The sequence below is a fragment of the Galeopterus variegatus genome, unplaced genomic scaffold (assembly GCF_000696425.1).
Source record: "Galeopterus variegatus unplaced genomic scaffold, G_variegatus-3.0.2 Scaffold2290, whole genome shotgun sequence".
Taxonomy (NCBI): Eukaryota; Metazoa; Chordata; class Mammalia; order Dermoptera; family Cynocephalidae; genus Galeopterus; species Galeopterus variegatus.
The window spans coordinates 132943-144864 of record NW_007728401.1 but is presented as its reverse complement, the minus strand read 5'-3'; the positions used below and the strand labels follow the sequence as shown (position 1 = coordinate 144864).

Here is an 11922-nt window from a genome sequence, read left to right as displayed (position 1 = left end):
GCCGCCGCCCGCGCCTCACGGACCCCGCCGCCGCCGCCGCCATCTTGCTCCGAGGCCCCCGGAGGCCCCCGGGACGCCGCCGCAAGGGACCCCGGGAGGGGCTGTCCGCCGCGCGCCTGCTCAGAAACACCTACTCCCTCGGGACCGAAAGCGGGGGCGGGCCCTTGGGCTGGGACAGGCGGCCGCGGGAAGAGGTATGGAGGGTGCGGGCTGCCCTGCCTGCGGTGTCTCGGAGCCTCGCCGGCGCCTCCGCTCGGCTCTCCGCGGCGGCAGCGGCGCCATCTTGAAGCCCGGGCCCCTAAGGCGCCTGGGATGTCCACGGCGCGCCTGACCAGAAAAAGCCCCTCTGGGCCGGGCTGTGGCTCATTTGCATCTCATTTGCGTGTCGTTAGCATAGCACCTTAAATCGCCCTCTGCTGGACGAGGTGAGTCCTGCGGGCGGGTCTTAACCTGTACCGGGGAAATCCACAGGTGCGTTACCTAGTGTTTACACCCTGAAACGCACCTCGCCCTGGTATACAGTTGGCTCTCCATGAATGCCTTGATCTCTCCCGCCTGGACTCTTGTCAGAAATCTAATCCCCACGTTCACATTGACACATTTGTTCACAAAATACTAAACGCCTGCTGTATACCAGGTCCGTCCCTAGATGGTACACTGAAACAGAGGAATGGGAAACAAGGCGGGACGAGGGGCTCCCTGTCTGGTGGGGCAGGTCCACGTCTCAATGGGAAGGTGGAAGAATACCCTGGAACATTGTGGTGGAAATGTAAAATGGACAGCCGCTGTGAAAAACAGCCTGAGTATTTCTCAGGAAGTTCGGCAGAGTTACCACTTGACCCAGCAACTCCGCTGCTGGGCATATACCCTAAAGAATAGAGAGCAGGTCGCACAGAGATGTTTGTACACCCATGTCCATAGCAGCGCTGTTCACAATAGCCAAAAGGTGGAAACCCGAGTGTCTGTCAATGGATGAATGGGTCCATTCCTACAAAGGAATATTATGCAGCCTTTAAAAGGAAGGAAATTCTGGCACGTGCTACAACGTGGATGAACCTTGAGGACACTGTGCTCAGTGAAATAAGGACAGATACCGTGTGATTCCACTCACAGGAGATCCCTGGAGCCGTCAGATCCACAGAGACAGAAAGTAGAATGAGGGGTGCCAGGGGCTGAGGAGGGGGATGGGGACTGAGTGTTTGATTGGGACAGAGTTTCAGTTTGGGAAGATGAGAAAGTTCTGGAGATGATGGTGGTGATGGCTGCACAGCCATGTGAATGTGCTTAATGCCATGGAACCGTGCACTTAAAAATAATTAAGATGGTAAATGTTATGTTGTGTATGTTTTTACAACAATTATAAATATATAAGGGACACGGGGCAGGTGGGCTGGGATGGGTCAGGGATGACTCTGCAGAGCTGATCGAAGTGTTTTTCCAAAGCCTGACCCATGGCTAACGTCTGTCAAATGGAGAAAGCCACTCTCTGCCCTGGGGATTTCCCATCACCGTACCCTCATGGCCTTCTCATTGCCTGATAGTGTAGTTATTTATGAACGTCCATCTCCACCCATCCCCCACCAGACTGGGGGGGGTCCTTGGGTCACGATCCTGTGGACCCCAGGGCCCAGCTGGGCCCAGAACTCACAACACAGACCTGTTTGGTGAATCAATGAGTGTGGAATGAATGAACCCTCAATTCTAATGTGTCTAACTCTATGGGTGGACAAAACTCTACAATAAATGTCTAATAACTGGGATCAGACATGAATGATTGGAAACAAGACACACAAGCAGAGGCTTTGGGGGTGGGGAGTGTAGTAAATGGGACAAACCTTCTGGACAAATCCATCCTGTGTTCCATTCATTCAGTGGTTTTTGTTTTTATTGAGGTGAAATTCACATAACATGAAATTCACAACTTTAAAGTGAACAGTTCAGTGGCATTTGATATGAACACAGTATTGTGCCACTATCACCACTAATTCCAATTCCAGAACATTCTCAGTACCCCAAAACAAACCCCATCCCCATCAGCAGTCACTCCCCACCTCCTCCCCCAGCCCCCAGCAACCACGAATCCACTTTCTGTCTCTGGATTGGCCTGTTCTGGACATTTCATATAAATGGAATCACACACACACTATGTGGCCTTTTGTGTTTGTCATCTGTCAGCTGAGCGTGATGTGTTCAAGGTCCATTCATGTGGTAGCGTGTGGCAGCGTCGTTCCTTTTCATGGCTGAGTAATGTTCCAGTGTGTGGATGGATTATGTTCTGTTTTGTTGTGTTTATCCATTCATTCATTAATAGGCATTTGGGTCAGGAATCATGCTGCTATGAACATATTGTGCACATGTGTTTGTGTGGGCACCGGTTTTGTTTGCATACCAGTTTTTTAAATGATATGAATTTGTTTGTTGCACATGTTTTAAAATTGGGGAGGCTGGCTGGTTAGCTCAGTTAGTTAGAGCATGGTGTCATAACACCAAGGTCAAGGGTTCAGATCCTAATACCAGACAGCCACCAAAAAAAAAAAAAAAAGGCTGGGGGGGAGATAGTACATAAAAATTTCGACTCCCAGCTTCTCTATGAACAGCCGGTCAAACCAGGTCCACCAGCTGGCAGTTGCTAAGGAGCCCCTTTGAGCGCGGGAAGGAGGACTGTGCCATTTGTCTACTGTCTCTCCCAGTCCACTCCCAGGTCGCCGGGGCTACCTGGCCACTGTGCATTTGGGGTTGAGACCCCTCACTCAGGTGTCTCTCTCAAAGCCTTTCCCTCACTGGCAGCAGAAGGGTGGATGCCTCAGCCTGGCTCCTAAGGGTGCTTGTGAAATGAAATATCATCTCGAAGCTTGCACTCAGCAAGTGCTCTGCCAATGCTAGCTGGTCTCAGTTTTTCATTCTGCAAATATTTAGTGAGCACCTACTAAGTACCAGACGATGCTAGAAACATCCATGAGCAAAGCAAAGAGCCCCACCCTGCTGGAGGTGGCACTGTAGACAAGGGAGACCACGAATATAGGACATAAAGCAGTGAGATAGTGATACCAATGGAAAGCACTATGGGGAAGAAAAAAGTAAAGCAGCGTAGGGGCTGCAGAAAGGGCTGATCTGGGTAGTCCTGGGGAGATGGGATTTGAGCAGTTTTGAAGAAGGTAAAAAGGGAGCCAAGTAGTCGTTTGGGGAAAGGGCATTTAGGCAGAGGGTACAGCAGGTGCAATGTCCCTAAGGCAGGACTGTGCCTGGCATACTGGAGCAGAGTGATAGAGGGGAAGAGAGGGAGGGGATGGGGCAGGTCGTGCAGGGCCTGGAGGGCTGCAGGGAGGACTTGGGCTTTTACCCCGAGGGAAGTGGGAGCCATGGAGGGCTGTGGGCAGAGGGACGGACGGGACCGATCAGGTGCTCAGTGGCGCCCTCTGGCTGCTGCGGAGAAGACAGACGTGGGGCGAGGGTCACCCGGAGACCAGGGAGGTGGCGGTCACACTGGTCCTGGGGCGGACGCTGGCAGCACCGGCTGCGCAATACCAGCGGCGGCCATCAGGTGGCGGCCACCGCTTTCTTCGGGGCCGGGACTGAGTTGAAACCCCAGGGAGAGCAGATGCGTGGGGGAGGGTCTGTCCTGCCCCCACCCCAGCCTCCAGGCTTCGGAGCTCTGGGGATGGTGGGATCGGGAGTGCCTTTTTCCTACGGAGGAGTCTAAAGCCGTCCCCAGCTTCTCAATGCTCCCGGCAGCACTGAGTTCCCTCCCCATCCAGCACCAACCCCCTTCTCAATGGGGACAGCGCATACAGTAGGCACTCAATACGTGAACGGCCGGACGACTGGGCACTGGAGCCCGGCGGGGCAAGGATGGCAGGGTGGGTTGGGGTGGACGGGGGCCCCCCCTGGGGAGGAGTCTGTGGCGCCCGGGAGCTGCTCCAGGGACGCTCCCCCCAGCCCCCGCGGGCGCCGGAAGGGGGCGGGCTGCGGACGCCCCCGGGCGCCGTGTCACCGCGCCTCGGTTGCTGGGTAACAAAGCGGTTAGCCGGGCTGGGGGCGCAGCTGCGCGAAGCGTGGGTGACACTGGGCGCCACGCAGGGCTGCAGGCAGCCCCCTCCCCGGGCCTTAGGGCTGGGGGGAGGGTCGGTACTTTGTGTCCCAGCCAGACCCCACCAGACCCCTGGACTCACTAGCCCGCTGCCTCAGTTTCCCCAGGATGAGGCTGATGACCTTGGGGCCACACGGGTAGGTGGGACAGAGGCGCTCACAGAGCCCACAGGCCTGGCGCCAGCGGTGGAAAGAACCACACAGACACTGGACTAGCGTTTAAAAAAGGGCTTCATTAAATACAAGGATGAGGCCAGGCAGGGCGGGGGAGGGGGTGCCACCGAGGAAAGCACGAGTCCCTGGGGGCCTCCTCCCCTGCCCGCCCTTCAGAGGCCACAGCCAGATGGCTGGAACCAGGTCCCAACGACCACCAGCTCGTGGGGGGAGGAGTGGGTGCAGGTGTCCCCCCCGCAGGGGGGTAGAGAAATTCTACAGCCCTACCCCCCTTCAGACAGGCACCAGCCAGGGCTGGGACCAACCGAGAGACACCCAGACAAAGACACACAGGAAACCAGGGCCCCAGCCCCCCACCCCACGGACTAAGGCATCTCACTAACACTGCCAGACAGAGGAGGTTTGCGTGCACGGGTGGAGGAGGCTGGACAGGGCAGACCCTCCGAGCCCAGCTCCAGAAGGGTGTCCCCTGCCTCCCTCTGCCAGGACCCCAGGCACCCATTCCTAGGTCCTGCCAGGCTGGTGCCATCCAAACCCAGCAGTCCCCAATTGGGAGACATGAAGGTTCTGGAACAAAAGGGATTGGGTTCCACCACCTCCTGCACCCAAAAGTGGGGAAACAGGCCCCTTCCGGGTCTTGGGTGCGGGGCCTGGGTCCCTTCCAACCCCAGAGTGGGGTTCCTTGATTCCTCTGTCCAAAAGGAAACCCAACCCAAGCCACAGCGGGGACACAGCAGGAGAGGACACAGCAATGTTACCCCCAGGAGACAACTCCCCACCCCACCCTCAAGTTCAGATCAGAGACCCTCCCCCATACTCACAGCCCCTGAGGATGACGGACCACCCAGTGGGGCCCACAACAGGAAAGGGATTGGCGCCTGAAAAAATATTCTACCCGGTCCAAAAAAACGAGCTACCCCAGGAGGCTGCATGGCCAGTCCTCCCGCTTCCAGTCCCCACGGCAGGCCCTCGACCACCAGCTCGGGGGCCACCCCTTCCAGGCACCCAGGAGTAAGGGGGGATATAGGGGGAAGAGTCCAGAACCAGGAGACCCTGGCCCCACCTGCAGGGTGGTGAGGGAAAGGTGTGTCACCCAACGGCTGCAGGGTCCTGAACCAAGAGACTGATTGTCACGGATGCCACGAAGGCCAAAGTCGGGCACCCTACCCCGGGGCAGCAGAGAAACCTCCCTGCACAGTCACACACACACACACAGAGGGGGGGAGCAGGGCCCCCACGCCAGCAGAGACAGAAAGGAAAATAAATAAGCCGGCATTGGCTCCTGACCCCCACATCCGCCTCCCACACTTGCCCCACGGGAGTTGAAATGCTCTTTGGAAGAACCCCAGTCCTCCCCCCGAAACCCTGTCTCTCTGGAACCCCCAACACCTCCCCCCTCCCGGCCCTGCCCCCGAGGTCTGGGGTGCTGGGCAGCCCCTCCCATGGGCAGGACCTGTGGACACCTGAGATTGAGTACCCGAGTGGGGGCGGCCGGCCTGCACCCCCATTTCCCTGAACGTCTCCAATGGCTTTCAGTGGGGCGGGGGTTGGGGCGAGGCAGGAGCCTGCAGTAGCCCCCCGCTCATCTATGGCTCTTTGAACACTTCTTCCCAATCTGGAGGGAGCGGGCCTGGGGGCCAAGTCCACACATGGGCAGGGACACCCTTCCTGGGCCCGCTGCACCCCCCCAAGCACCACCCCGGAGGAAAGGCAAGGAGGTGCCGGAGGGGGAAGGGGGGGACCGTGGTACAGATGGGAAGAAAGTTAACAATCATGGCTATTTACAGACACGGCCCCAGCCACCCGTCCCGAGGGCCACCTCCGAGGCCGGGCGTCAAGTCCAGTCTCAGGCCCGCTCCTTGCTTTCTGGAAGCGGGCAGGGGCTTCTCAGGGTCTGCGGATGGCTGGAAAGGGCCGGGGATCCCCGACGGTGTCCGCCATCGGCCCTGGACGGCAGGCGTGTCCTCGTGTTGCTGGTGGTCCATGCTGAGGGCCAGGCTCAGGGCTACCGGGCAAGGAATCGCTGGGTGAAGCGCTGCGGGCGCCCGGGCGCCGGAGCAGGTCCGGGCGGAAGCCGGGGTGGCGGCGGGCGTGCTTGGTCAGGTGGTCGCTGCGGGTGAAGCGCTTGGAGCACAGCGGGCAAGGGAAACGCTTCTCGCCCGTGTGCGTCCGGTGGTGGCGGGCCAACTCGTCGGAGCGTGCGAACTTCTTGTCGCAGCCCGGCCAGTCGCAGGCAAAAGGGCGTTCACCTGGACAGAGGGCAGAGGACACAGGGCGGTCAGTGGAGACGGTCCCTAACGGTCCGGGTCGTGTCATCTCTCATGTGAGACGCTGAACTCTGGGTGCGAATGCGAAATGCGTAAAGGTTTGGCCGACCCCTGGTGAGCCGGTCTCGCTTTATTTTCTACCAACTTTTAGAAACGACGCTGCTGCAAGCCGGCTTCTGTTGCTTGTAAGTAAAACCTACAGACACCCCCGGGCAGGCCTGTCCTTCCCCAGGGCCGGACCCCGGCGGGGACTAGGACGGGTCTCTCAGTTTATGGTTCACACAGGTGCACTCTCAGAACGAGGGCTGGGATTTGGAGCGGCCACCTCTTATGCAGACATATCATGCTGTCCCCACCCCGACCCCCCTTCTGCCCTCCCCACCTGTAGGACATTCAAGAGCCTCCCAGGTGTCCCAAGCACCCCCCTTCCCTTTTCCAAGTGACCACCCAAAGTACAAAGAAGGGGGTCATAATCTTCGCAGCTTCCCATGCCCAACCCTTCCACTGACCCTCATGGCCTCTCTATGGGCAGAGGGACATGTGATGAGCCACCCCCCACCCCCTGCCCCCACCAGGCCACCTGCAGCCTTGAAGAATCAGGCACAGCTTTTCGTGCCCCGCATGACCACAGCCCAGGGCCAAGTCCCGGCACTCCCAAGAGTGGGGAAAGTGCAGGGACACACGGGTAAGAATGTGGTGGCCTACGGGGCTGCGGGGGGAGGCCCGGCGGCAGGGGTGGGCCACCACAGCAATTTCCTCCGCAGGCCCCACCCACTGCCCAGGCCGAGCCTCCCCCATCCTGCCCCAAACCAGCCATCACCATCCCTGCCAGCCCGTCCCCCCCCACCTCATTTAGGGTCTTTGCTCTAGGAACCACGCAGCTAGACTCTCCACTTAACAGGCTGCAATGTGTGACAACCGCGTTGTCAGGGGCCTCCCCAGCAGACAGGGGCTTCCAAGGACTGGGGAGGGGCAGGTCAGTTCACCCAGAACCCTCGTGCTCTGGCCTCCCCCAACTCCCATCCAGGCCTGCAGCCCAGTGGTCGTGTGCACTCGAAGCATGCACCCTTTGGAACCATGCACAGGGTACCTGGAACCCTAAATTCCCCAGTGTTGTTGTGCCTGTACCCAGAGTTGTTTTGAAAGATGGGATGTCTGGATAGAGTGTGGAGACGCGGGCCAGGGCCCCCAGGCACCACAAGATGCCCCTTTTGGCACAGGATGGAGCCCCATTAGTAAGAAAGGAGTTGGCAGGACAAGGTCCCCCAGGTGGCCCCAAGGCCAAGCCTTAGAGGGAGCCACAGAGGAATCAGGGTGGCCACCTCATGGGTTACACAGTGTGGGGGGCCCAAGCCTAGCACCGGGGGCTGCAGTGACCCAGGCTGACCCAGGGATTCAGATGAAGAACTACGGACAGCAGAGGGTCCTTCAGCCAGGGGCCAGGGAGAGGTCCCAAGCAGGACCCACGGTGGGGGAGCGCAGAGGTGACCAAAAGCCAGCAGGAGGGACCATGGGTCAGGCCCACAGCCAAGCTCAAGTGACCCGTTGACATCTCTGTTCTGAGAAGCCTAAGGCCCGCCATAAGGAGGAGTGAGAAGGGGGAAGGGAAGAGGGAGGGGTCAGAACCCACTGGGGACACCTGCCATCACCAGTGGCACTAGGAAAAAGCTAGAAGAAAACCTCCCCTCCCCACATCCCATCTTTCCTCCCTGCCACACCCTGAAACCCCCAATAGGACAGAAGATGTGGGTTGGAGCCCAGCAGCACCCCCAGGGGGCTTCTCGTGGGGCACCTGTGGGCCACGCATGAGGCCGTGAATTCAGGTAGCTGGGGGTGGGGGCAGCAACTGTCCCCAAGACTATCAGCAGCCCCAGGTCCCTGGGACTGTCCCCTGCACACCCGTGTCTCCCCCAAACAATCCGGAAGGCAGGCTCCGCAGTAGCTGGGGAGGGGTCCCAGCATGGACCGTCCTCAACAGAACCAAGAGGCTCCAAACAACCACAGAAGGGACCTCCACCCTCTCCCGGGCCACTTTAATCTGACAGCTCCCAAAGGCCTCAGTTTTGGGGGCGGAGAGTCAGGTTACGGGGGCGGGGCTGCTGGCTTTGGAACAGACCCCAGGAGTGGGGGACCGACGGCCCTCTGAGGGGGCATGCAACCCTGTCGCCATCTTGCAGGGCACAGGCAGGGTGGAGGCGTGGGGGGGTTGCCCAGCAGTTGGCTCACTTCCCTTTTAGGGCGGCGGGTCTGGTCCCCGCCTTGCCCCTCCCCGCCCCCCTGCAGTTCCACTTTGCAACGAGCAGGTTGCAGGGGAGGCGAGCGGTGCCAGGGCCCGCCGGGCCAGGACGCACGCTGCCGCCGGGAACACAGCTGCCGCACGTAGCTCGGCGGCGGCGGGGACATCCGCAGCCCCAGCCGGCTCCGCTCACGTGGTCCCGCTCCCTCCGGGGCCAGGGTCGCCTGCCAGCCCCGCCCCACGCTGGGTGGCTGGGGCGCGCACGTGCGCACGTGGGCGGCAGTACCGAGGTGTGCAGGCTTCTCGCCCCCGCAACGTTGGGCGAATGCCTACAAAATGCCAGGCCCTGCCACCCTCTCTCAAAATGCACTCACTCGCAGGGAGGGGGTGGGGTTAACATATGGGGCACAGAGGGGGATGCTCAGAGCTGGCCGGCAGGCCCCCAGGTGCAGCCACTGGGCTGCCCCAGGCTACCTGGCTGGAACGCGGCTCAGGACCATGCGGCAGGTGGTGAAGATGGTGGAAAGGCACTGTGGGTGGGACCACGGTGGACTTGACCTTGTGACTCAGGCTGGGCCAGGGTGAGCTGGGGACGACAGCCAGGGCGGCCTCGGTCCCATGCAGGCTCAGAAAAAATGGAGTCCGAGAAGTTCTGGAAACCCCTGAACCGGCAGAGGGGGGTCTGGAGGTGATACCGCGCCAGGTCGGGCCTCAACCTGCTCTCTGGACTAGGGTGCAGGGTAGGTCAGGGGCAAAGACCCCTGGGTCTGACAGGGAAGCGTTTCCTCTGAAGTCTTCTGCCGCTGGCGCTTGCACAAAGGTCTACCTGCCAGGTGGGGTGGACTCCATGGGGGAGGGGGGCGGGTAAGGAGGAGGCTGGAGCTGTGGCAGATGGAGGTGGGGGTGCAGGGGGCTTCCTGAAGGAGGCGGCCCCTGAGCGGGTTCCACAGGATCCAAAGGAGAAAGTCGAAGTCGCGGCAAAAAGGACAAAAAATTGGTGGCGACTTTACAAAGGCCAGCCTCTTGGGGCTGGGTGGGGGAGTGGGCGTCCTTTGTTCCGTGGTCTTGAATACCATCTGGGCCCTGGCCACCCCCACCCCCATTCCACCCACCACCCCGCATGACTTCCCAAACCCAAAGCTTCCCACCCTCCCGGTCCCCACTTCTCCTGAAGGCTTCCCGTTTTCAACCACTCTGCTGCTCCTGCCAAAACCTTGGGCAGCCGAACCCCTGGTCTTCTCAATCTCTCACCTCGGCCCCCTGATAGCAAATTGCATCATCAATACATTCAGAATACGTCCAGACCCCATCCTGGCTCCTGCCAGCTCTGTCCGCCCCAGCCTTTGTCTGGACTAATGCAGTGGCCCAGCAGCTCCAACCCGGGTGGCCCACAGTGAGCTCTTGCTTCCCAGAGCTCAGCCCCGGCCCAGGGTCGAAGCTCAAGTCTTTCCTTGGGCTTCTGAGCCATCCCTACTCCACTGGTGGCTCCCAGCCCTTTATCAGCTTTTCTATTCTTGGGCCCAGCTACTAACACACCTGCATCTTGTGGGCATGATACCTGACCCCTCGGACCCAGCAGGGAGCTGAGGGCAGGTGCTCTGTTTTTGCAGTAAGTGCTTAATGCATGTCTGTGGAAAGAGAGTCTACAGGCCTAGAGACTCAAGCTCGGGCTTCCAGCAAGGACAGCAGCAGCTAACATTTTGTCACCATCTCCACACACTCTACCCCATCCCCCATGTAGGAACTATCGCTACCCCTATTGACTTAAAAGAGGGCAAAGCCCACCCAAAGTCCAGCATCCCTCATACCTCCTGAAGGACCCAAGGCTGCCCTGGGCACTTCTCCACCCAGCAGGTCACAGGCCCCCTGGGACAACAGCACCCGGCCAGGGCAGCCCACCCAGCCCGCCCTCCCTGGGAGGCCAGCTCCCCTGGCTGGTATCATCTGCCAACTCCTGGCCCATCTGGGCCACCTTTATCAGGGAGCCAGGGTGGGGGTGCTTATCACCCCCCAGCAACATTGGGGGAGCCTGCCCCCATCCTACCAGCCAAGGCAGCAGCACTGCACCCTGCCGGCTGGAGAACAGGGCTGGGTGGGAGGAGGCAGTCCGTGTCCCCCCGCTGCCCTCGGGCCTGGCACTGCCCCAGCCTGTCCCCCCACCCCCGACAAAGGCTGCCAGAATCAAGTCTTCACCCCCCCAGCTTTGCTATCCTGACCCTGAGGGAGCTCACAGCTCTGCCTGGGATGGAGTCAGCTGCCCAGGAGACAGGAATGGCTCCTTCACGCTCCACGCCTCAGTTTACATGTCTGCCTCTCCTCCCAGAGCCACCTTCTGCAAACAGTGTCAGGACCACCATCACCCGCCCCCGCCTTGGGCTGCCCATCAGAAAACCGGGAGTCGCCCTAGCTTTCTCCTGTATCCCATGCTCCAAGGCCTCTCTCTCCCATCCACGTGTAGACTGGCCCACCTTCCTCCCTGCCAGTGCCCCAACCTCCTCAGATCCTAATCCCTTCTCCATAAACGGATTTCCCTCTGCAAAGCCCAGCCTGCGTCCCTGCCTGCCCCCAGCCTGCCCTTGGGATTAAGTACAGCTCTTCACCTGGCCTGCTCAGCTCCCCACTCCCCGCCTCAAAACCCATGCTCCGGGAACAGCATGCTGTTCCCTCTCCTGGGATACACCGTTCCCTGCCCCGCCCAACCCAGTCTGCCTCAGGTCTGGCTGAGAGGCCTCTTCCTCCATCACAAGCAACGCCTCACCCGCCCTCCCCCAGTTCCATGAGTACCAGGGGACAGGAGCTGGGTCTGTCCCCACACGGCCCTACCCAGCCCTGGCACACAGAAGGTGCTAGTTAACGCTTTGGACTTAGGTAAAAAGGACTTTAGAGGACACTGGGTTTCAACTGGAAGTGATCCTGCAACCCCCTGGGGACGTGGGCAAACTCTGGGGATATTTGTGGCGGTCACAACTGGGGGTGCTCCTGGCATGTAGCAGGTGGAAGCCAGGGACACTGCTCATCCCCTGAAGTCCCCAAGACGGCCCCGCCACGGAGAAGGATTCGACCCCAAATATCTCAGTAATGCCAAGGAGGAGCCCGGGAGTAAGACATCTTCCAGGTCTGAGTTCTTTCTCCGGGGGAGGGGGTTAGAGACCCCCAGAA

General features: G+C 60.0%; 1 protein-coding gene across 1 annotated transcript in view; it reads right to left on the bottom strand.

Moving 5' to 3' along the window:
• REXO1 (REX1, RNA exonuclease 1 homolog (S. cerevisiae)) overlaps positions 1-282 on the bottom strand; it is a 27006-nt gene extending 26724 nt beyond the window's left edge. The window contains exon 1 of the mRNA XM_008581190.1: positions 135-282. Coding sequence (XP_008579412.1) covers positions 135-282 — 148 coding nt within the window. The remainder of the gene's footprint in view (positions 1-134) is intronic.
• Positions 283-11922: the final 11640 nt, after the last annotated feature.